The 25519-nt window shown below is 46.8% G+C and overlaps 1 protein-coding gene across 1 annotated transcript; it reads right to left on the bottom strand.

Moving 5' to 3' along the window:
• Positions 1-559: 559 nt before the first annotated feature.
• Tram1 (translocation associated membrane protein 1) lies at positions 560-25519 on the bottom strand. The gene is made up of 11 exons (NM_001007701.1): positions 25241-25519; positions 17101-17164; positions 15735-15856; positions 15495-15611; positions 14377-14435; positions 12185-12269; positions 7551-7621; positions 7350-7454; positions 5869-6012; positions 5433-5593; positions 560-2107 (listed from the first exon to the last, which is right to left on the bottom strand). Exons 1-11 carry the CDS (start codon positions 25361-25363, stop codon positions 2034-2036), a joined length of 1125 nt encoding a protein of 374 aa, NP_001007702.1. The 5' UTR covers positions 25364-25519; the 3' UTR covers positions 560-2033.

The raw sequence follows: 25519 nt of genomic DNA, 5'->3' as shown, positions 1-25519 counted from the left end.
GTCAGTGAGTTCTGAACCTAAGGACCTCGCAAGATTGGTTAGGTTTAGCAGAACGTGGTTAATACCTTCATTCTTGAATATTCCAACCAGGTTCTTTCCAACTCTATTCTAATCTCAGGCAAGAAACTATCTTAGGGAGAAAGAGTGCACCCCGGGATGGCTAGCTCAAGGCCGTCTGGAGACTCTGAGCCAACAGCGGCTCCCCTCGTCCACAGGTTCGAGGTTTTCCTGCCCTGTCCAGGTCACAGTGCCAGTCTCAGCACTTTCTACAGGGTCCTGGGAAGTAACTGCACTGTGTCTACCTGTGTGATTTCTTTCCTCTCGCCCAGAATTGTGGCCTAAAGCACCGGACACAAGTGTTGCAGCTACATCAGAATGGCTCCAGTTAGAGGAGGAAACAAGGTTACTAAACCCCGATTGCCAGTACTGCTAGGGTAACCAGGAAAGAGTATTTGCTTATCAAAAATAGACTCATCTTTTAATAGTACACTTTAATGAGAGTATATGTTCAAAACAGCATAAACATTACAGTGAAGGAACTGTCCAGGAAGCAGCCATGTGAAAGTAAAAATTTTTTATTCGACTGATTTCTCAATGTATCGTTCAATATAATGCCAGTTTTAAGGGCAGAAATTTGGTTCCACTGAAACTTGGTACTGCTACCGAGAGCGACTACTTTTCCCAGGAAGAAGGTAAACACCTAGAGAAGAGAAAGAACAGCTTTCCAGCAGCATGGCAACCTACCCACAGGCTGAGGCTTGTAGCGAATATACTCAACATGGCACGGACATTGTTTAGCTGGTGACAGAGTGAGAAACAGGGACGGATGGAGCACTGCATGTGCTGTGACAACAGCAGACAGAACAAGCGCAGGGTGCGAGGACAGGCGTAGAAAAGGGAACCAGGATTTTACTCAAATGCGTTTAGAGCCTTTCTGTAGATACAAATATATATATATATATATTTATCCAAAAATATGTTTTATACAGATAAACATTTCTCAATTAAAGATGGGTCCAAAGCTATAACATAAAGCATGTCTTCTGTTAAGACTATCCACCTGAATTTTCAATTTCTTTAAAGTTAGTGCATTAGTTTCCCAAATATAATTACCTGACCTGTTTTCTACAGATGTAAATCAAACAGGCATTACTTCTTTAAAGGGCTTGCAGGTTAACTGCTATCTCATTAAGATGCTATGTGCATCAAATTTACAAGCAGCCCGGTTAGGTACTAAACATATCAAAAGGGCTACACGAGTTGACTATTCCTCCTCACAGGAAACACTGTCTGACTGCCAGACGATAAATGTTGAAATGCACAGACTTTACTTCCTAAGTACTTCACTTCCTTATGCTAACGAGACATCTGCTCCAGTAGATGACAACAGACCTTGCAGCGGCTATCAGGACATTTTAATGGGATGTAGCATGTACAACCACGACTTAGAAAATAAAGCACACAATTATTTGGGTGATTTTACAAATCTTTTTTTTTTTTTTTCAGGTGTAAAGGCTACAAAAAACTCCTAAAAATTAGAGAACACTGAAAACATTAAAAGTTTGACATCTGACTTTATAGTATTTCCATTTCACCCTGAAAGACAACTTAAAAAATACGACCTTCCTAGAACAGGTCACCTTGCTATAATATTGTAAAAAATTGGTGAGAGCAAGAAAAATGTTCACTGGTTATGTGTGTGTGTGGGGGGGTGTTTGTAAATGGTTTCTCCCTAAACCATTAGGGAAAAACATTAAAGACAAAAAGGAAAAACAAAAAAACAAAAAGGTGGTCCCTAAACTATTTGAAGGCAGGTAGCTGAGTCTAAGCTAAAGTATTTCTCAGTCAGAGTAATCAATCACCTCAGAGTAATCAATCACCCTCCCCTCAGACGCCCCTCACAATGCAGGAACAGTGCAACAGCAAAATCAAAGAGCAAACTGTATTTTCAAGAACAGAAGAGTCGCTAGTGCTGAAGGACAGAGTAGAAAGCAGATTCTTTGGGGGACATCAGTCAGTCAGTTTCCGGCCCATTAGGAAGACTTCTCTTTCCTGCTCCGAGGAGAGTCGGCTCCATTCGACGTGACCGTGCCGTTCACACCATTCTCTGAAACGAGACATGACAGCGGGCGTTGTTCTTGGCATCATAAGCTAATGAGAGCAGTAACTGTCAGTCACAACGTCTCTGCAGGGACGGGGTGAAGTCCCAAAGTCTCAGGGAAAATCTGTGATCTCTAATGTGAAGGAGGGCTTGGGAGCAGGAAGTTAAAGGGAGGTGAGTGCCATTAAATCGAGTGAAGGGGCGGGGCAGGGGACTGGTGAACTCACAATGTTCACAAACATACTCCTCCACAGCAGTCCCCACAGGACATGGGGCTCTCTCCCACTGCATGGCAAAGCCATTTGGGTTATTTCTTTATAAAACAGAAACGTTATTAGGGATGGAAGCATTTACAGCTGAGGGTGAACTGACAGTGAGCCCGCTGTGGTAGCACACACTTCAATCCTGGCATGCGGGAGGCAGAGCATGTGGGTTCACATCCATATATAGAATATGTGACCTGTGGGGCACACAGAAGCATTTATTGAACTTGGGTACAGGCTGAGCTGTAATCCAAGTCTCAGCAAATTTTAGGAAGGAAAATCCTTTGAAGGGTAGTCTTAAATCACAGTGCAATTTAGACACCAGAAAGAGGACAAGCAGGAAAGTTATGGCTCCAATGAGAAACCAAATTAACAACTAGGAAGTGTTTGGAGCCAAACAGCGCTCAAGGCTTGAGGAGTGTAGCCAACACAGGATGAGGAGATGGTTTTCCCTCAACTCTGGATGATTCTCAAGGAGCAGTGAAGACCATGACCAGAAGTCAAGAAGGGGACCCCCAACAGCAAAAGAGCCAACCAAACTTAGAGCTGGAAGCGTGAGTAGGAACTGACATAGTAAAGACAGACAAACATGTAAAGAAAAAATAATCAAGAAAGACTTAAAAGTACTTTTGCGTTGTTTCAGCACTAGAAATTTTTTTTAAAGAATTATTTATTTTATGTATATGAGTAAGTACACTGTAGCTGCTGTCTTCAGACACACCAGAAGAGGGTGTCAGATCCCATTACAGATGGTTGGGAGCCACCATGTGGTTGCTGGGAATTGAACTCTGGATCTCTAGAGAGCAGTCAGTGCTCTTAACCGCTGAGCCATCGCTCCAGCCCTCAGTGGTGGATCTTATACCCTGGAATTCACAGATTCTAGGTGGGTGCCCTACCTTGAGCTACATCTTAGCTCTTAACATGCTGGGGTTTTGACTAAGAAGAAAAACAGGCATAAATTCTTGAAAAAAAAAATCACAAGTTGCTGGAAGGGAGAGGTTAAACAGAGACTTAGTTCCTTATCTGGAGTGTAAACCTGCAAAGATGGAGTCACTGTTAAATCTCCCAACAGCTAACAGCACCAGACTGACCAAGGGACGGACAGATTTAATGCTGTCTATAAAGCTAGCAGAACTGACAAGGGGGAAACGTGCTAATTATAGGACACTCTTTTATAGGAACAGATGGAAAAAATCCTACCAAACAATCAAAACCAACAGAGCAAAGGTACAGTATCATCTGTCCCTAACATGGGTGTATGCCAGGAAGGAAAGAGGAGAGGGGGCTGGGGACAGTCCTTGCAGCATCAACTTGAGGAAGGACTGCAAATGTCCCCACCCACGTGGACTGCTGTGAACACAAGGACCTGTAACTCCTTGTGTCCCACAGTGGGGACAGGAGGACTGTTGGGTCTACTGGCTGCCATCCTCAGTCCAGATTCAGTAAGAGGCCCTGTCTGAAGGGAGAGAGGCAGAGAGCAAGACAGCAGCGTTCTTGTGGGTCTCTACACCTGCACCATGCCAATCCTGTTCTCAACTCAGGACAACACAACATGAAGATTCTGGATTGGCAGGAACTGCATAAACTATTTTCACTGATAGATGATCCAAAAGAACTCACATTCACTAAACCACTTAACCCAAGTCCATCAAAGACTGCAGGAGACCAGATCGATTTGCAGAATCGACTGCACTTGTATACTTTGCACTGTACAATCGGAAAATGAAATTAAGGAGATGATTCTATTTTATAGCATCCAAAAGAGTAAAATATTTAGGGAGAAATTTAATCAAAGTTCTAGACATTTAGGTTGATAACTATAAAATTTAATTGGAAGAAATTAAAGAGCGGAATAAATGGAAAGACATCCCTGTTCATGCTCCCCAAGGCAATTTACAGATTAAAGGATTCTGAAGCAAAACTCCAAGTGCTTTTTGCACACACTAAAGGGAGGGTCCTAAAACTCACACAGAAATGCTAGACACCTGAAATGACCAAAACCTGAAAAGGAAAAAAACTGGAGAATCTTCCAGAGCCTGTAAAAACAGCCAGGCTGTGAGCTACCCACCCATCACCACAGCAAGGCAGTGAGCTACCCACCCCTCACCACAGCAAGATAGTGAGCTACCCACCCCTCACCACAGCAAGGCAGTGAGCTACCCCCCCCCCCCCCACCACAGCAAGGCAGTGAGCTACCCACCCCTCACCACAGCAAGGCAGTGAGCTACCCAACCACACAGACACATCAAGGGGGTGTCTACCCACATAACACAGCAAAGCACTGCACTGTTTGCACAGTGGCAGGCTCTTAAACACATCTGGCAGAGGCCAGAGCTCAGATGGGTCTCATCCTAAACTTCATCACGGAGAGAACGAAGCTGGGAAGGTGCAGCTCCCTAACATGGTGTCACTATGCAGCAACAGTCTGGCTCGCCCTAATGACCCGCAGCTCCTCAGCAGATGCTCACCCAGGAGACAACGGAGGAGTGTGCAGACAAAGACAAGGGTTGCTTACCTCACCTTACTGCTAAAAAAAATTCACAGAACCCCAATGTCCTCCAGCCAGCCAAAGTATGGCATGTTCACACACGTAGCCTGACGGCTCAGCAGGAGAAGGTGCGGCTGCCAGGTGGGTGGGCGGGCGGGCCTGAGCTCCGCCTCCAGGCCCCAGAAAGCTGAAAAGGGCTGCTCCCCCAGCCTTGTCCACTGCCCTCCACATGCACACCTAGGCCTGTGCACACTCGCCCTCCATAAATAAAAATGTAATTTACAAAAATGTAAAAATATTACGCTATGGTTGACACGGAATCTGAGCGATTGGCTGCTTTGTCAGTCGATCCCCAGAGCCCACGGGAGATGGAAGAACGGCCTCCCAGGGGCCTCTGACCTCCAGACGGCACAGACGCCTCTTCCCAACACACACAGAGGAACACTGTGCCACGAAGCAGTCACGGCTGACCGCACGCTGCTCTGTTCCGTGTGCAGAACTACCTAGCAGAGCTCTGGGACGCAAAAGCCCCGTAGCTATAGCTTCTACCTGTGCTCTCACGACTGAAGTCAATACCAACCTGTTCCTTTTCTGGAAGACCTGCCTTTGGTCACAGCCGGTTTCCTTTTCACGGGAGGGGCCTGGAAGGCAGAATGTTCCCTCCACCTCCGAAGCTGGAAGTTAATGAACTTCCACATCATGAAGGCTTGAGTGATGCAAATGGACGCTAGGACCGCGATCCTGAAAGGCAGGCCGAGGACAGCACAGAAGTTAGACTATGTCAGAAAACCCACGGATAAAGTATTCTACCATGATCTGGATAATGATGAAGACTCTGTTGATGCTTAATGCTAAGGAATTTACTGAGAAATCCATCTTAGAGGTTAAGCAAAGGCTTTAGTACGTCCCATGTGGACAGAAAGCAACAACAGCCCCCAGGTACCCCTCACTCATTACAGGCGACAGGTGAGGCTGACAGCACGGCCAGCAACAGTGGGAGGGGAAAGGAACTGTACCTAACCGCCAACACATTGAAGTTCCCAGTACTGAAGTCCAGCTTCTGGTTCTCTGCTCTTGCCAGGCCAAAGCCAACAGTGAGGACTGAAAGAATTAGGGTCAGAAGTCTTCCCAAAACAAAAAGAACCGCCCAAAGAGAAAACCTGTAGGAAGACAAGCAAAGTCACAGAAGAAAACCGTTTTAGAGACGGTTCTTAGGGACTTAGATCCCCCTGAGCAAATGCGTGTTCTGGGCGTGCACGTGTGTGGCTGAGCCTGTGAAGACTGATCAGTGAGGCGTCTTCCTCAGTTATCCCCACCTTACTGAGACAAGGTCTGCCACTGAAAAGAGAATTCACTGACTGCTAGCCTGGTTCGCCCAGCCCTGGAATAATCTCACTGTTACCCCATACCTGGCTTTCTATATGGGGCTAGGGATCTGAACTTGGGTCCTATTGCTTGCACTGTAAGCATTTTCCCACCGAACCATCTTTCTAGTCCCTAAAAACAGCATTTCTTATTCTGCAAAAGGATTTCTGTATTCAAATTCCTGGGAAACACTACACAATGTGGCATCCTATCAGAGGTTCACAGCATTGGATACCATAGTCAGGTTTTCCAGAACTAATTGAGTATTTTGTTCACTGTGAAGTACTCACAATGTGCTTTAGAACTTATGTTACAGTGAGCGACTGCAACATGCTGAGCACGGGGCCAAGCCAGTGCTGCTATAAACAACCGTTACCAACTCCCTTCTCAGAGGGCCACAGACGTCACCTGCTGCAAGTTACCTTCCCATCTGAGTCTCTATCAAAGTCTTTCCATAGCCTTAAGACTATATCAGCCATTTTCTATTTTCTTTCCGTTTTTAAACAATTTCCTTTATGGTGTGCATGCTGCAGGGGAAAGGACCCATGCATGCCATGTGAGGTCAGAGGGCAGCTGTGTGGATTTGGTTCTCTCCTTACACCTTTCTGTGCTTCTAGAGACAACCTTAGGTCTTTGAGTAGCACCAGGCTGTCCCTTTATTTTCTCCTGAACGTTTTCTTCTTTATTGCTCCTTTTCTCAAAAGAAAGCCGTGATACTGCAGCCTCAGAGACACTCGGTCCAATACAGTGTCCTTCCAGCTGAGAGACACTATTTGGAAGAATAGAGTATAGACTATGAACACTGGTTTTTAAAACTATTTATCTACTCATTTATGTGAACATGTGGGTGTTGTCCGTGTACCATGTGTACGCATAGTGCCTGCTGGGACCACACGAGAACATTGGATCCCCTGGAACTGGGGTTACGGATGGCTGAGCCACCAGGTCGGTGCTGGGAATTAAACCCAGGTCCTCTGCACTGAGTCATCTCTCCAGTCCACAGTACAAATATTAAGTGTGGTTCTGCCTCCTTTTCATGTACTACTAACGCAACTGTAGAATTCTCAAGGACACAGGCATGACAACAACTTAGTCACTGACTGCAAATCCCCAAAGAGAGGACAGCACTTACCCTTTCTGGTACTTCTCGTCACTAAAATAAAATAGACGAGAAATGTGGAAAAGAAATTCAACGAAATAGTGCAGCACCAGAAGAACAAGGCCCAGATGGTTCAAGCTGTTGAAAGAAACACAAAGAAGAAAGGCTAATTACCAACTCAGACAAATTAGCGCGCTACCTGCCAGCCACACCCATGGCCAAACCCCAACTCACTTCAGAAGGTAAGCCCCAGCAATGTGGAAGAGGTAAAGACCGATGTAGACAAGCTGGCGAGGAATATCTTCCTGCAAAGACAAAGCACCGGTGAACAGCATGGTCAGCACTTCCGCTTTAATGGCATCAGCCTTAATGCATTTCTTACATCCAAACGACCTTTCTGCTAGTCACCGACCAAGTCAGTAATGGGGGCAGGTAAAGCCATCACCAAAATCCATGGCCACAAGCAGTAACTCCCTGGGATGCTAACGCAGCATCAACAGCTTTCAGACAACAATTTTCAGGGGGGACTTTCCCTCAACTGTGCACAAACAGGGGTCTGCGCGGCAGTGCTCGCCTACTCCAGGGTTCCACAGAGCAACGATGAACATAGGAAAACTAAGTTCTGCTTCCCGTGGCTGTGGTCTTGGACAAGTCAGCTCAACTCTGCATCTGAAGCCCAAGATACCACCAAGGGAATATCGAAGCGAGAACAGAGAGGCACCGGAGAACACGAATCCCAGCTACGAGTAAGGCTAAGTAGAAACAGCTGGTTGAGGACATGACTACTTCAGGGCACTGAACCAGGGCAAGCCCCACATTGTTCTCCAGTCTTCCTGGAAGCACGGCCATGGGGCCCTTGGGGCTCACAGGTGCGGGGCTGACAACCACACTCAATCTGTGCCGGTCTCTGGTGTGGGGAAAAGGAGAGAACCGAGGCAGCTGGGTAGAACTGGCTGTCTGAGCAGCTCAGAGAGCAGTCTGTGGTGAATTGTGAGTAGGTCACCTGTGGGAAGACGGCTCATCACAGCTGTGGAAACTAGAGGCTAGCCAGACACAGCGGGAGAAGCAGGAGTGCGTGTTCTCTGCACGCTCTTTTCTGTTGTCTTATTTGTTGTGAGAATTGCCTTTTCTACCAGAAGCCACAGTGAGATTTTGCTTATGATTAACACACAAAATGTTTCTAACAGTGAGTCATTTAGTAGTGTTTCAGAGAAAGTTCTGTGGTGTGATTCTGGATGTGTCCTTCCATGCTTGGCCATTTTACTCTCAACACTGATGTCCATACAGCTATAGCAAGAAGGAAATTGTGGACTGACATAAAATTTGGATAATCTCAGGCTGGAGAGATGGCTCAGAGGTTAAGAGCACTGACTGCTTTTTCAGAGGTCCTGAGTTCAGTTCCCAGCAACCACACGGCTGTTCACAACCATCTGTAATGGGATCCGATGCCCTCTTCTGGTGTGTCTGAACAGCGACAGTGGACTCATATAAATAAGGTAAATACATCTTTAAAAACTGGTATGTTTGGGGCTGGGGATTTAGCTCAGTGGTAGAGCGCTTGGTTAGGAAGCGCAAGGCCCTGGGTTCGGTCCCCAGCTCCGAAAAAAAGAACCAAAAAAAAAAAAAAAAGAACAAAAAAGAAAAAAAAACTGGTATGTTTAAACTATGAATTCCGAAACTTCTATTTGTTCTTCTGGGATCTTTTTATTAAAGAACTCTTGTAGATTTTTATTTTCATAAGAAAACATTTCTTGACAACACAAGCTTTATTACAAGTGATCACACGTGGACTTACAAAATGTAAAGATTAAACCGGGTTTAAAAAGCTTTGTGTTACGGGGATGGTATCTGCTGATGATTTTGAGTAATAATAAATGTTTGTGAAAGGCACCACTGCCACCTTAAGATTCTGATCCAGGTCAGGCACCAACTCAGAGAAAGCTTTAGAAGTCCAGAGGGAGGCTGGAGGGGTGAGCAGCAGAGGTTAGAGAGGTGTGTCTGACTGAGGCTGCCAATAAGCAGGGATGGGAAAACCATTTATAAACATTTGATATAACAATCAATTCTATTATCTGTAATCAAAGCTAATTTAATTACCAGCAACAAAACATTTGCTTCCAAGTTCAAACTAGCTAAGGACAGGGTCCCACCTTATTTTGCCCACACAACCCTACTTCAGCCTCCCCAGTACCTGGCACTGTGGTTACTTACACACTATAGGGCCTGGCTAAGAAGTGGCACTGCCAATCTTCTGGGCTAAAGGAGACGTGGGCACACTGAAGTCGCATGACTTAAACATTCCCATCCAGAGCACTAAGCTCTCCCCCCACTCCACTGTTCACACTGTCCTTTCTTACTGCCCCCTCTGCCTGTGAGAGTCCCCCCAATGTTCACACTGTCCTTACTCCCCCTCTGCCTGTGAGAGCCCCCCACCAATGTTCACACTGTCCTTTCTTACTCCCCCCTCTGGCTGTGAGACTGCTGCAAAGCAGTCACAGCACTAAGTTTCTTCCAGGAAAGATTTCTCTCCAAAACACATTTCATAGAGCAAATTTTAAGAAACGGTTTAACACATATGCAGCTGTTACTTTCAAATTATGCTAATTACTTGAAACAGTTACTTTCAACTGTCACGTGTAAGTGTTAAAAATAGTTTCAGTTAAGTTCTAAGTTATGCAAATTAGTCCATAAAAATGAGACCACACTTCTGGAGAAGTGCCATCTGGCAGCAACCGATAAGAAAGAGCTCTAGGAGCTAAAGGAACGACTGCTTTGAAAAGTCCCTTTTTTGCTCACCAGGGTCAGTGCACAAGAGATAGACTTGGATCAATAATGAAATCCAAAGGTATTATTCCCACAGGTATGCAGACACCTAAAGAGAGCTTATAGTAGTTGAGCCCTGTCCAGTAGCCAATCATCAAGAAACTATGATAGTCTCTAGACTGTTGTCCAACAAAGCTTTTCACAATTACACCAACGTTCCCTAATCTGTCCAATTCACAAATAGTGGCACACACATCTATCACTTCCCCTTAGTCAGGAGAGACTGAGGAAGGAAGATCATGAGTTACAAACCAGACTAGGGCCACACAGAAAAACCATGTTTAAAAATGTGTGTGTGTGTGTGTGTGTGTGCGTGTGTGTGCGTGTGTGTGTGTGTATCTTCTATACAAAAGGACAGTTGTGAGCCTCACAGGGATAAGGGGCGTTGAATACGGCTAGTGTAACTATGAAGTAAAACTGTGTTACTTTCATTTCTCTCCTGTGGCTGGCAGCTCCTGTTTTGCACAGCCCAGCCCCAGAAGACCCAAGTCTCACACGAGGAGCTCACCAGACAGGGAAGGGCTCCTGGAAATTGTGGGCCTAATAATTTTTCAGACATTCCAAAAAACGAGTGCCCTCACCTTAATTTGTCTGATCAACTGGCAAAGCATTGCTCTTTATAAAACAACACCATGTGCCAGAGTCCGTGGCTCCTACTTTGGTAGTTTGCTCATCAATCCTAGCAGACGCCTGGCACACGCACAGACCAGAGGGGAAAGGCCTATGTGTACTACATGCTTTTTAAAGACTATCTGTGGACTTTAGCAGGGAAGAGATAAATCTGTCAGTAAGTGGTTGTGATAAATGCACTTAGGAAAACTTCTTAAAGGGAGCTAAGACCAAACCTTCTTTCTGTGGCAAGTGTAAGCCACATAACCAACAAAAAGTAAAATGTACCCACGTGCAGCTAACTTCAGCTCAGTCATTCATACAAGACAGGAACTGTATCTTCCGATCCCTCCGTACACATTTGCCCTTCCCTGATATTACTTTCAAGTGAAGCCCACGTGGGTTGCTTATTATTATTACTCTTATTAAACTACTCCTACACAAGAATAAAGAACTATTGGACTAACTTCTCGTAGGGGAAAGGTAATCCTGACAGAGCAGCCTTCACATGGGAAGTGTAAGGCAAAGTGTACAGAATGGAGAGGGGAGGTTACAGAGGAAAGCACCCACCTACCCCACCCCAGCACAGTGCAGTGAGGCTGGGCAGGTTCTGTGGAGCCAGGAGAAGGAGTGGGGCGGTGACTGTGTACAGCTGGTGACTGACCCCAGCTTCCAGAAAGGGGGCATGGAGGGCTCCAGTAGTTGATCCACTTCTCTGAGCACAGGCCTCTCCCACAGGCTTGGAGAGGACTGCCCCACCCACCCCTCTCAGGAAGGGCTTCCCTGGTGAAAATTTAACTGCAGTTTACTTTGTCAACACAGATTTCTTCTTTTAGGCTTACATACAGAACTGCTAGTTGAAATTCAACTAGTTACTTGTGAAATAAATTGCTAAAAGATAAAAAACAGTAAGAGGAAGCTAACACATTAAAAAAAAGTTGGTTAAGTTTTAATTTAAATTACCACTAATTTAAAAGTGAGCAATCAGCCAAATGTAAAAGTTTAACAACATCAGAAGTGGATTGTTTTTTTTTTTAAAGAAATAGTTGGGAGTTTTAAATTCTGAATGAGGGGGAGGTGGAACACAGAAACAGAGCTGAGGCCAAGGGCACAGGCACATTCAGGGCTAACAATGACACACACACACACACACACACACACACACACACACACACACACACACTCACTCACACACACACACACTCACACTCTCTCTCTCTCTCCCTCCCCCTCTCCTCTCTCTCTAAGAGAGGGTGTGTTTCTCTGTGTAGCCCTGGCTGTCCTGGAACTCACTCTGTAGCCCAGGCTAGCCTCAAAGGCAGAGATCTGCCTGCCTCTGCCTCCCGAGTGCTGGGACTAATGGCGTGCACCACCACTGCCCAGCAACAAGCCAAACTTTTAAAGTTAAAGAACAAAATATTACAGATCCAGCTTACTTTTTTGGTTTTCTGGAAGTAGAGTTCAGGGAATGCATGGAGCCAATACGCCAACTGGGATATGTAGAAAAACTTCATTTGAAATCTGAGGAAGTAAAAATATAGAATTTAAGAACAAAACAAAGAAAACAAAGAACAACCAAAAACCAAAGACGTGCCAGAGCCCAGGAGAGGGTGGGTGGCTGAGCTGTTGCTGTCACCCATACAGCGCCTGCCCGTCTTTAGGTGGCCCTTTAGCAGCCGGCTCGCACACTTTCCCCACCATTCAGTCAACTGTGTCATTGCAAAAACGGGCAAAGCCACAGCATGCAGAACTTGAACCCCTTGTCTGTCCATTACCTAAGGACAGATCTACAAAGCTTCACACATCAACAGGGAAATGGGGCAAAAAGGCCACCCAGTGTCACAAGGAAACCCACTATCTCAGCTAGGGCAAAGCAATGGCCCAACAAGTCACTGGAAGTGGGCATGCTTCCCTTAGTGAGCTATTACTTCTGCCTGGCTGCAACAGGGAAGAATGCAGACAAATGGAAACAGAGGCAGGAAAGGCAGAGCTGAGGCTGGGAGGGCTCCTGGGAGCCCGTCTTGGACTCGGCAGTCTCCTCTGTATACCACATGCCTCTGCCTCTTCTGCCTGGTCATCTTCTCCCTCTTCCCTGAGTGTAGAGTGGGAGAGCCAACCTGACACCATTTCTAGAAGACACACGGCTGCATGTATGACTCAGAAAGGGGCTGCATGTATGACTCAGAAAGCGTTTAAAACAGGTATGCTCATGGGCACGTGACAACCTTGCTTTGTGAATTTTTCTCTAGATTTTAGACCACCAAATATGCGATGAGAACTGTCTAGGTTGGAAGTGCCTAGAGCTTCCCAAGTAGAAAGAAGAGAGACAGCTCCATTGTTGAGAGAAGTACACAGTCTTGACGGGGAGGGCACAAAGCAGGACTCACATCTGTGGGATGGTTAGAAACAACCTAAATTATTTGCAGATGCTACATAAATATAAACCAGACAGACCATGCTGGATGCAAGGGCCTCCTTGCTGGCAAAGCAGCAGGGTAAATTCTCATGCAGCAGGGAACTGCGTCACCCTGACAAGAAGCTCCTGGAAGCAATATATACACATTCAGGATGCAAGCAAGAAGAAGAACCCCAGCCTTAGAATCTGATTGAACTGAGCAGAAATGAAGGAATAAGAGAAGCAGGGGGTAAGGAACGAAAAGAAAGAGACCACAGACTGAACTGAGAACAGGACCCCTGTTGAAGGAATCAGAGAAAGAACTGGAAGAGCTTGAAGGGGCTCGAGACCCCAATATGAACAACAATGCCAACCAACCAGAGCTTCCAGGGACTAAGCCACTACCTAAAGACTATACATGGACTGACCCTGGACTCTGACCTCATAGGTAGCAATGAATATCCTAGTAAGAGCACCAGTGGAAGGGGAAGCCCTGGGTCCTGCTAAGACTGATCCCCCAGTGAATGTGATTGTTGGGGGGAGGGCGGCAATGGGGGGAGGATGGGGAGGGGAACACCCATAAAGAAGGGGAGGGGGAGGGGTTAGGGGGATGTTGGCCCGTAAACCGGGAAAGGGAATAACATTCGAAATGTAAATAAGAAATACTCAAGTTAATAATAATAAAAAAAAAAAAAGAAAGAAAGAAAGAAAGAGAGCACAGAAGAATGTAGACGTGCCGATGGGAAGGATAAAGGTGCGAGAAAGAGATCACCCAGTAAGATTGTTAAAATCAGGGGCTGAGAGTTGGCTGAGCACTCATGAGCACAGGCTGCTCCCCCAGAGGACCTGGGCTTGATTCGAAGCCCCTCTCAATGGCGGTTTACAACCAGCCAAAACTCCAGCCCCAGGGGATCGAAAGCCTTCTCCCACTTTCTCTGGCACCAGCCACATGGAGGTGCACATACATACGTGCAGGCACAACAGTCACACATAAAATACTCTTTTTAAAATGTGTTACGATCAGTTGTCTCGGGTTGGCAAAGGTAACAGACAGACAGGAACAGCACTCAGCTCTTTCTCCTCATGCCAGTCGGGGTGATGCCGCCGCCATCCTAGGCTGCGGGCGATGCACCACTGCACGTGTTATGAAGGCTAGGGGAGAACCACACCAGTGGACCCCACTTGTCTGAAAAGAAGTCTTTAGTTAAGAAAGGCCAGTAAAAAATAACTTACGTCATCAGGTTATGGGGATACGCTCTCCACAGGATCGTCGGGTCTGAGATATAGTTTTCCTAAGAGACAGGAAGGATAATTACCTGTGAGTACCATGAAAACATTTACAGTTCCTCACAAAAGGTTCCAAAGAGCATGTGGAAATCAAATGCTTCGGTTTGTCTGATGTGATCTGAATTGCTTAGGTCAGCAAAGTGAAAATGAGCCTGAGACATAACCCCAAGTAGACCCAATACCCGGCTTTCCAGTCCAGTGCAGTAGCCTGAGCCCCTGTGCAAGGAAGTACAGGTCTAAGGCTGCACTGACGGAACAAGAGGTCATAAGGTGCGGCCCCGTTCTCGAAGGTGCATTTGCTGATGCAATCAGAGAACTGAAAACCACTTCTTGGCGAAGTTCACAATGATGCAAACTCATACACTGTCATGCAAACCTTTTCCTTAGAAAGCTAGATATGTTTGGTGAAAATTACAAGAAACAACGCAAAAACTCCCTCCAAACCTTAGGTGATGACTCTAAGACGACTATACCTTACTGCTGTAACCCTTACTACACACATAAAACATTTATAGTGTGCGCGCGCGCGGGCACACACTAATAAGCTGACATTTCCCCTTTAACTCTTACATCAGTAAGATGGGACGGGCACTGGGTTGGAGTGCGGAGTTTCAATAGATCTCTGATACTGACAGTTAGATCCGGCCATCTTACTTTGCCTGTTACTGATTTCTACCAGGACAACTTAATGTGCTTAACAATCTCAGAGTGTGTAAAGCCATGCAATGGGATATGAACGGAAGGTGCTGGAACTGAACACTAAAGTGGATACTGCTTCCCTCTCACTAAGGAGAGCTGAAGGTTCTGATTGCTGGACCTGAAAATGTATTAAGTTGCTTGGGAGAAGCTGGAGTGTTCACGGAGGGAATAACTAACAACATATTTGCTTCTCTAACCCAGGCGAACTCACTGCTGACATGAGACCCTCTTTGTGAACAGAGATCTGCAAGTAATGACAAGATACAGAAATGACATCCCATGCCTAAAAACATGAGGCTTCTCAAACAGCAGAGCCAGACTGAGACTCTTAATTGCGCTCATGCGTGAGCAGAGGCCACACTTACGGAGACGAGAATGAATGTGCCCCACACACAGGCAAAAAGGTAGAACGCACTGAGCTGCCCGGACTCATTAAACTTGCTGTGCTTCGTTTTGGAGAAGTGCATCCGTCGGTTAATTTTCTAAAAATAAAAGCATCTGTTAGCAATGGCGGACAAAGACAAACACACTTACTATAAGAGGGTCAGCAGATGGAGAACTAGTGGTGTTTTACAAAATGGGGATTTCTGAGATTGTATACTTACATCCAACACATACTCCTGAATTATGGCATGAACAATTATCGCCACTAGCATGTAGAAGAACACTGTAGCCAAATCTTTGATACCATAGTAATAAAGGGATGCTGATTCAGCAGCTTGTTCTTCTGAAGGCCAAAAAGGACACACACACACACACAAAAATATACGTGAGATTATGAAAACAGCACTCGGTACAACATAGTTATGGAAACAAACAGGAGGTGGCTAACCCAGTACAGTTTCTACAGAGGGTCTCCCCGACGGTCTTGAGCCAAGAGGGAATGACAACCAAAGAGGCTTTCTACAACCCAAAACTTCAGGGATTACTTACAAAAGACTTGACACATGTTAGTTACGGCCACCAGAAACCAAAAACAGGGGAAGGGAGCCATGCTCTAGCAGCCTTGCCTGGGCTACTATCTTGTCTTCTCTGGAGCCTCAGTAGGCCCTGGCTGGACGTGCAAACCTGCTGACCCTCCATTATGATCCTGACAGAAGCCAATTTAACTTTCCTCTGCCTTGGTTCTGATCTCTAAGCACCAGAGAGATGCAACTACCACTTAAAAGTTCTTTTAATTTTTGAATTTGCTTTAATTTCTCAAAGCAAATATACTATTTTTGAGTTGTTGACACCTGTTCTTGGAGTCTGGGGGTCTGCTTAGGGACACTCTTTAGTGCCACAGGACACTACCCCCTCAAGCAATATCCTCTGTCACTAAATCGAGCATTTATAAAGCTCCACACAGCAGTACAAACTCATCCTGTCCCTCTCTCTTTCTCGGAGGGACACCCCAGGGCAGGTCACCACCAGATACTTGCCATTTATTTCCCTAAGCAAGCATCTTCCCTCTCTTATGAAAGTCACCACAGTCCTGCCCTCAGAGGCAACCGGCTTCCCATGGCAACTTACTTTTTACACAGCATAATTTGGAAATACAACTTTCTAAAATAAAAGTATAGTTTGGACATAATTATCTGATATTTCCTAGATTTTACTAATATGTTCTCCAGTCAAAATACTGTCTAGAGGCAGAATTCAACAAAAATGAAGAGAATGAGTGTGAACAAGTCCCGTTCCTGGTACAGAATAGAAGAAAGGGCAGGAACCTGAGGCAGCCCACCTCAGCTGTAGGGATCCTGACTGAACACCTACGCTCAGGATGCCCTTTAGAAAAGGCTCGGAGGAAGCAATCCAGAACTCTCTGATGGAGCTTCGGGACCATGCGCCAAGCATATAATAAACAGCGAACACAGAAAACTGCTTCATACACTGCTCAGGATAAGATAGAGTCTTAGGAGGAGTTAGTGTAGACTCCAGTGTCCGCGGACACTTCCAAGTCTGTTCAGTTGCGGTCCAGTTAATACTCACCTGTTGCAGGGCGGGTAACGTTGTACTGAAGGGCGACAAAGATGATGGCTCCTTTTGCTGTTATCTGGAGAGAGAAAGCACGGAAGACATCACTCAAGAATCGCTCCCAAACGAACGTACCAGGGCGAAGAGATTACAATGTCTGTCTCCACTTCTAAGAAGCAAGGTCCCCTTTTCTGTGGCCTGCTGGGAAGGCACAGTGGAAACTTCGGATCAAAAGTAGAGTCTGGTGGGCAATTCACCGAAGGGTTTTTCTGTGGTTTAGACCATGTGACTAATCTGTATGGTTAACATTCCCCCCACCCCAAAAAAAGTTCAAATGAATTAACTAATCCCTTGGTAAGACGCTGGGTTTCATCAGGACCGGCAAACAAACTGTTAAAATACTAAAGAACTCTAAGCACTTTGCTTTTCCTTGGGGTAGGAAATGCTTTTCGGAGACATGGTGCAAGAGCTTGTTTGAAGTTCCCAAGGTGCATAAGGGGCTGAGGAAGGCAGCAGAGGTAAACACAGGTAAATTTAAGGTGAGTAGAGTGCACGAATCAGGATGGACAAGCACACAACAGCACCGAGCTGCTTCAGTATGCCTGAAAGGCTTTAAGGAGCAGCTGGTTCTTCTGTCCTAAGATTGCCAGGCATAAATGGGTCTCTTGCCCCCTTGGAGTGTCCCCATTGCTGCCACAATCAACTTCCAACTGCATGGCTATGTTCCCTGCTCTACCTCCCAAGATTCCTTCCTTGGGTTCCTGGCTTCCTAGGATAGTGTGGTCTGCACTCTATCTCCGACGGCTGCATCTACCTTTGGGCCTGCCACAGGATTTCTTTGTTGGAAAGTCTTCTCTCTTTAGAGCTCAGTCTCATCGTATCTTTCAAGGGCACCTTCCCTGTCTTCCCAGAGTGGGCAGTTCCTTTGTGAGACTTCCTCTTCATAAAGTCACACATTACGGCAGGACCACACTGGCCTTTACCATGAAGTAAGTGCTGTCTGAGGGGCCGTGCTGCAGCACACAGTCACGGTCTGCCCAGACCTGGTATGGGGAAGCAGGCGAGATGGCTCAGTCATAAGGGCCCTTGTCACCAGCCTGACAATCTGAGTTCAATCTCAGGAGCCTGCCTGTGTGGTGGAGGAACGGACTCCTGCAGCTTGTCTGCTGACCCCCATGCAGTACAGCTGATGAATACCAATGTAATTCTAAAGAAGAACCCAGCACGGCACCTCTAAAATGCTACAGAGTCCATCAGTGTTACACAATAAATGGAAGAAGGATACCGCAGGCAAACATGCAAGACAGCCCGTGAAGAACTGCGGTGGGCACTAGGCCAGTGCTGGTGGGACAGAGGAACTGACGAGGCAGAGAGCGGCTTGGTAAGCAAAATGAAAGAGTCTCACATCACTTACCAGTGCTCCATTGTACACACCGAGGTGGCAAATACTAATAAGAATATGGGACACAAGAACGCAAGGGAGAGACTGACCACCAATTGAGATCACCAAATCCATGGTTGGAAAGGGTTGCGGGCGGCTTATACCCAATAAAAACCAAGCAGGCAGGACTTAGAGGAAGACTTGGGAATTACTATTTATGGGACTTTACCCATCATCTATGCAAGTGTGCAGTGTCTGTAGAGAGGACAGACAGCGCCAGAACTCAAGTGCCTGTCATGCTTTGGGAAGTGTCTCCTGGGCCCCACGCAGCATGGACTATTAAAACCTAGGGTTCATGTAAGCTAGTGAGAGTGAGCCTGGCTGGTCACTTCAGGTGGGCCTGGGAGACAAGGCTCTCTTTCCTCTTTCCATCTGTGACATAATGGGAAGAGCTGCTGTCCCACCTGGGGCCTGCTGTTGTCTCACTCTGCTTCAGACCTAAAGCAGTGGGGTCAACTCACGAGGGTCTGACTCCCCACACTGAATTATGGGAAAGCCAATGGTATCCTAGACCGAAGAGAAATGCTGGTGACAGAAAGATCATGAAGAACCTGGCATCCCCAAAGCCAAGAGGAAAACTCCTCAAAGACAGACGGATTGACAAAGGTGAGTTTTCACAGGTGTGATGAGGACAGTGGGACGGACTCATCATGGTCACAGCTCGAGTGAGGTGCATAAGGGTCACACTGTGTGGACTGAAATCCCAAGAGTCTTGAGCTGGTCACGATGCTGCTGCTTTGAGGAGTGGAGGAATGAGTTTGTGCAGGGCTCACAGATAGTTCTGGGGGGAGGGGTTAAGTACACAGCCAGAAAGAGGGACTAATGGGAAGACATGCTGAAGAGAGCTCTCGAGTGCTTCCTCCTGGGTCAATGAGGGCGGCACAAGCTAAGCCGCTCTTATTCACACACACCTACGATCCAAAGCAACTTGGACTTGGTTTGTTTTGTCTTTAAATTCTGGAGTGTCTGTATATATTCCATGGGATGCTTTGAAGATAGGACTCAGCTCTAAGAATGCAATTCACGTTTGACTGTAGCATGTCATGAGTCACTGACGGAACTGTCTTACTCATGTGAAGGAAGAAATCTATATATGGGGGAGGGAAGGGGGAACAGGACGAGAATAGGGATCCATCCACCCCTCCCACCCTGTGTATGTACACACACACGTACACGTTCTCTCTCGTTCTCTCTCTCTCTCTCTCTCTCTCTCTCTCTCTCTCAGTATGTGACAAGTAAAGCTAATGTTACAGCTAAAATCGTCTTCCCCCTAGCATTACAGGGGTGTTTCCCCGCATGAGTGTGTATGGGGGTATGCACGCTGCCTGCTAAGGGGATGGGGACCTGCATGATGACATTACATCGTTCTCACTGGGAGAGCAGCCGGCCAAGACAAGTACACAGATTGCAGACCACGTCTGCAGTAAAAACTTAATGTGAGACTATGAACATGTGGATGATTACTTTCCTAGAACCCTGAGCTGAGATGCATATAAAAGGCAGAATCAGCCAGGTGTGCATTCATGGCTGCCATCCCAGCATTCAAGAGGTTAGCTTGTTTTACACAGGCAAGGAAAGTGAGGGTGGGGGTGGAGAAGGGTGAGGAAAAGCAAGAGCAGTCATTCCCTTCCTCACGGTTTTCATTTACCTGTGGTCTGCAGCAGCCTTGAAAACAAGGAGACTGTGATAGGAATGTCACGTTTGAACTGTATTATAGGGAGATACGTGATGAGACCTGCACTGTCCCCCCCGGGAAGGCACCAGTGGCCCGTCAGAGGCTGCATGGCTGTCAGGGCCACGTGTGTGTCCTGGTAACCTCCCATCATCGTAAGGCTGAACACAGGAGGCCAGCCAGCTTCAGAGAACTGGTCCTGGGGTGGAACTGTTAGACTAAAGACTAACGCTGTTAGTCTTTCATAATACTTGGTTTACTAAACCATCATGGATGCTATGCATAGCAAACTCACAGAACATACAGTGTAGTAAAATGTGAGGAACCACGTGCAGGCACCCCTGGGGTACTGAACACGGTTCCTGAGCATAAGACGCAGTGGGTTTCCTTTAGCCAAGGAAAGTTTTTAGGAGGAAAGGCAAAGCAACGAGAGTGAATGAATACATTGCAGGAAAGGAGAGAGGCAGAGTTAGGCCAATGTCGTCGGCTAGCTAGACAGTTGGCAAAAGAATGGCGGGCAGGAAGGGGTGTGGGGGAGGGGACTTAGTCCACAGTGAGGATATGAGGCCACTCATAAAGACACTGTATTAAAACTTGGTGAGGGGCCTGGGTTTAGGTGGGCATGGCTGGTTGTCACTCAAATCCAGTCTCTGGGAAGGACTCCTGTGCTAGAAGGAGAGAGCTGACCCCGATGTGACACGTACAGTCTAGTGAGGATTCTCTCTCTCTCTCTCCCTCGCCTTCTCCCTTTCCCTGTCTGTCTGTCTGTCTGTCTGTCTACATGAGGTTTAAAAATGGTTTAAGGTTGAGATTTGTGGGGCTGACAAGAAGGCTTGGAGGGCAAAGGTGCTTGCCCCAAGGCTGCCAACTTAAGTTTGATTCCTGAGCACACAGGGTAAAGGGACACAGAGTCTCCTCAGGGCTGTCCTCGAGCTCCCATGTGTGCCGCAGCGATCAGATGGACAGGGATGCTTGCAGATCTGCACTGTCTCCTCTGCGGCCTCCCATCTCCAGTTTGTAAGAGGAGGTCAGATACCATGGTGAGGGAAAACTTTGTAAATCTTCAAAGATAAATACAGTACCAAATTCTAAACACAACAAAAATTAGATTATCCTTTTATGCAAGGCTTCTAAATAAAATTAAGATCTGGCTTCCAGCTGGCTTAGCATGTGACATTAGGTAGGAAGACAGGAGAAAAACAACAGGAGCGAGACCCACCAAAGAACGTAGAGAGGAAACCAACACTGTTGCTGCCCCCACTTTCCCAAGCTTCACCTTTCATCCAGCAGTGCTTTGGCAAGTCAGCAGTGAGCTCACTGGTTTACACTATAAACACGCCATCCCCACGCTCATTGTACTAAATAGCAAAAATGGCCCTCTGGGACATTTATACTACTATCTACTCCTAGGAAAAAAGTGAAATTAATTTCGCTCTATCTTACATAGGTTACCACATTTAAGGAGAGATCCAAGTTTTCATATGGAAAGTCATAAAATTTCAGGGTTCTTTTGGGAGTGGCCATCAGTGAGAACTTAGTGTCCAATATTATAAGGATGAGATGTATTCTGTACTGTTAGAGGTGGGCATGGTTGTTGTACACACTGGATTCAAGAGGGTGTGTGTACTGTTAGAGGTGGGCATGGTTGTTGTACACACTGGATTCAAGAGGGTGTGTGTACTGTTAGAGGTGGGCATGGTTGTTGTACACACTGGATTCAAGAGGGTGTGTGTACTGTTAGAGGTGGGCATGGTTGTTGTACACACTGGATTCATGAGGGTGTGTGTACTGTTAGAGGTGGGCATGGCTAAGTACACACTGGACTCATGAGGGTGTGTGAATTTCTACCATATTCTCCTTCATCAATTTATATACAAGTTTTTTCCCCAAGACAGACAGAAATGACATTAGGTCAATCTATGTTTAATAAGCGAGGGGTCAAACAGATGGTTCGGTGGTTAAGAGAACTTGCTACTTTTTTCAGAGGTTCCAGGTTTGCTTCCTAGCACCCACATGGCAGTTCACAACTGTCTAAGTCCAACTCCAGGGGCCCTGGCATCCTCTTCTAACCTTCCAGGGCACAAGTTGTGCACAGACATGTATGCAGGCAAAACATCTCCTCATGTAAAACACTTAAAACTGAAACTAAAAACAAGCTAATAAAACATGTGGGTGGGTGAGTGAGTGCACAGAGAGACCTGCCATCATGCTTGATGGCTTCAACCCCTAGAACACACACGGGGGTGGGGTGGGGAGGGGGACCTGACTCCCCTAAGTTGTCCTCTGATCTCTACACGTGTGCTGTGGTTTAAAGGTTTGTGTGTTCAAGCATGCACAGATGCACACATGAATCTAGAAAAATTTATAAAATTTGTATAATAAAAAGTTCCTAAAGTCAAATATTTCCCTCAAACAGATTACTTCTTCTTTAACCTTTTGAGAGAGGGAGGAAGGGGGAAGGGGAGGGAGAGAGATATTGATTGACTGAGAGTCTAAAACCTCTGTCATCTGTTTTCCAACCTGGATGAACTGCCAAGGAATAACCAAACACTGAGCGAGGCACTATGGGTATCAGTTAGCTTACGCCTTTGAAGAACCCATTTAGAGACAGGGAAACCCAAGTTCCTATATTCTCTAATGTGAATCAGCTGCAGAGTGTAGGCTTGTAGAGTACTCCCCAGTGCTTGCCTGCTTGGCTGCTAACACACCTTGTTATTCCTTGTTATTCTTCTTCTTCTTCTTCTTCTATTTTAACCACAAGTCCCCTAATATTTCAGTATTCTTGCACAAAAGGCTTCATAGTTCTGCAAAACTCTCTCTATTATTTCGGCATGCACACACACTGTACTTCTACAATTAGACTGAGATTAAATAGCAATTATTTCCAAAGTCGCACAGTGAAAACCCACACCGTCAGTGTCTTCTGTGTCCGAACAAAGTGCTTTCAGAACCTGCGTCTTTACCATATGGTTAACCTGCACAGGCTGCCCTGCTCTGTTCAGCATTTGAACATTCAGGCCTTTCTGGAGTGATTTAAAGGCTTCTATTTAGTATTAAAACGCACACTTACTGTTAGAAACCTTTAATCCAGCACACAGGAGGCAGAGGCAGGTGGTTCTTAGGAGTTCGAGGCCAACCTAGACTATGTTAACAAATTTCAGGACAGGCAGGACAACCCAGAAAGACTCCAAAAAGAAAAAAAAAATCATTAATCTAATACTGAACATCCTAAAAAATAAGGAAGAAGTTTACATAAAAACAGAGGCTGTGGCATTTCTAAGTGTCCAGCTTTCTGCTGTCTATTTTACTTCACTCACAGTACTTCGAATAAGCTCAGCAGATCCCGCACCCCTAAATTACAAGCTCACGTCGGGAGCTGTTAGCTCCTTCTCCTAAGTGGAGCTGACCAGTCATCATCAGAGGTGGCGTTCACTGTGTAGCTGCCACTGCATTTGAATTCACAACTCTCCTGCATATGGTGACAAGTGCCTACTAACCACGTCCATGTCGTTAGTGCCTTTGATACTCGAGCAGGAAAACATTTTTCATAAATTCAGAGATAACAGATATTTAGCATTTTGTATGTTGCTTATAATTGAACCCAGAGCCATACTTTTGACCCACATAGAAGTGACAGAGCAAGCAAGGAAGCAAGCAGACAAGCAAGCCTGCACTAGAGACTTGGGGTACAGGTCAGGCATAAAGGCTCCGGCCTTGTACCAGCCCTGGATTCATTCTACAACCAATAATCAAAGCAAGCATTTACCATAGAGCCACAAGCAAACCCTAGATTTCAAATACCACCCACTCATATAATAAATTCTGTCAGACTTCTCCAAGCCAAGTTATCCGATTCTTCAACAGCAGCTATGAGGCCTGTACAAGTGATGTATATAGTTCATTTGTAAGGGAGGCCAAACTGCGTCTCAAATTTGGGTTAACTAGTAAGCTTTTTGACTGGTTCTACCCTGCCACCTCCTTAGTCATGGCTACAACCATCTGTGACACTATCAGGGACAAGAAGTACTTACATGTAGATTTAGAAAAGTCTTTTCGAAGAGAAGAAAGATAACATAGAAAGTTACCTAATGACACCAAATTAGCGCTATGGAAAAGAAAAAATCGTAAGCACCTTTCATCACTGTTTCATTCCAGTAGTTCCTTGCTTTCAACTCAAACCTTTAAGGCTCTATTCTCGACACCATAAAAAGACTAGTAAAAATGGATGATAAAATATTTATCCTCACTAGGTTACATGCCAGGGGGTGAGGAGACAAAATGATAACCATCAATATATCAATATATTTAATGAGACTCAGTGGCTTACAGATTTAAAAAAAAAATGGAAGAGGGGGAGAGTGGGCGGAAGCACTGAGGAGGGTGGAAAAAACCCGTAGGATGTAGGATGTTACAGGTTCACCTTGCAAACTTTATTACCCACATTCAACAGCTGTTAAATAAGTCATCAAAATACTCAGATATGTGGGAAGAGAATTTACACACTCCTGACAGTCTCGTCGCCTCTGCTTCAAGAAATGAAATCTCTCAACTCCTCAACACAGCTGTTGCGAGCCTCGCGTCGGGATCAGACCCGATCCTCCGGGAACAGAGAGCCCAGGCAGAAAGTTGGACAAGCGGCCGTCGGCGGGCGAGGGGCCACCGGGTGCGAGCACCCGGTCCAAGCCCTCCGCGCAGGCGGCGGCCGCGGCTGCGGCCGCGGCTGTGGGTCGGGGTCGAGCGGCGGGGGGGGGGGGGGGGTCCCTGTCAGTCATCCAGCCCCGCTGTCCCGGCCCCGGGTCCGCCCACCGCGCAGGGCCAGCACGGCCGCGCCCGCCGCCCCCGCCGGCCCCTCGCCGGCTGCCACGTAACCCTTCGCGGGAAGCAGGAACTGCGCGGCGCGGGAGGGGGCGGCGGGCCGGGCCGGGGCCGCAGGGCCGCAGGGCCGCGGGGGGCTGCGCAGCTCCGGCCCGGCACTCTAGGGTCGGCGGACCCGGCCAAGGGTCCCGGGTCCGGGGTCCCGGGGTCCGGGAAGGAGGGCTCACCTCGAACATAAGCCCCAGCAGGAAGAGCATCGCCAGACAGGAGACGATGTCCGCGTGATTCTGCAGCACGAATTCATGGCTCAACACCGGCGGGTTCTTGTTGCTCTTCTTGCGAATCGCCATGGTGGAGCCGCCGCCTGTGCCTGCAGGTGCTTCCTCCGCCCGGCTCCGCGCTCTCGGCTGCTCACCGCCGCGCTGCCGCCGCCGCCTCCCGCTGGCTGCTCCGCACAGCCCCACCACAGCCGCTCGCTGGGGCTTCACTTCCCATCCCACAGCCAG

This window comes from Rattus norvegicus, chromosome 5, assembly GCF_036323735.1.
Source record: "Rattus norvegicus strain BN/NHsdMcwi chromosome 5, GRCr8, whole genome shotgun sequence".
NCBI classification, from domain to species: Eukaryota; Metazoa; Chordata; class Mammalia; order Rodentia; family Muridae; genus Rattus; species Rattus norvegicus.
Note: the sequence above shows the minus strand (reverse complement) of the source record. Positions and strands in the feature narration are given on the sequence as shown.

Coding starts and splice junctions, on each gene's coding strand:
- Tram1 (NM_001007701.1), bottom strand. CDS start 25,363: ATGGCGATTCGCAAGAAGAGCAACAAGAACCCGCCGGTGTTGAGCCAT. Junction 12,270..14,376: donor TATCCCCATAACCTGATGAC/GTAAGTTATTTT, acceptor TTACTTCCTCAG/ATTTCAAATGAAGTTTTTCT. Junction 7,455..7,550: donor GCTGGGGCTTACCTTCTGAA/GTGAGTTGGGGT, acceptor TTCTTTCAACAG/CTTGAACCATCTGGGCCTTG.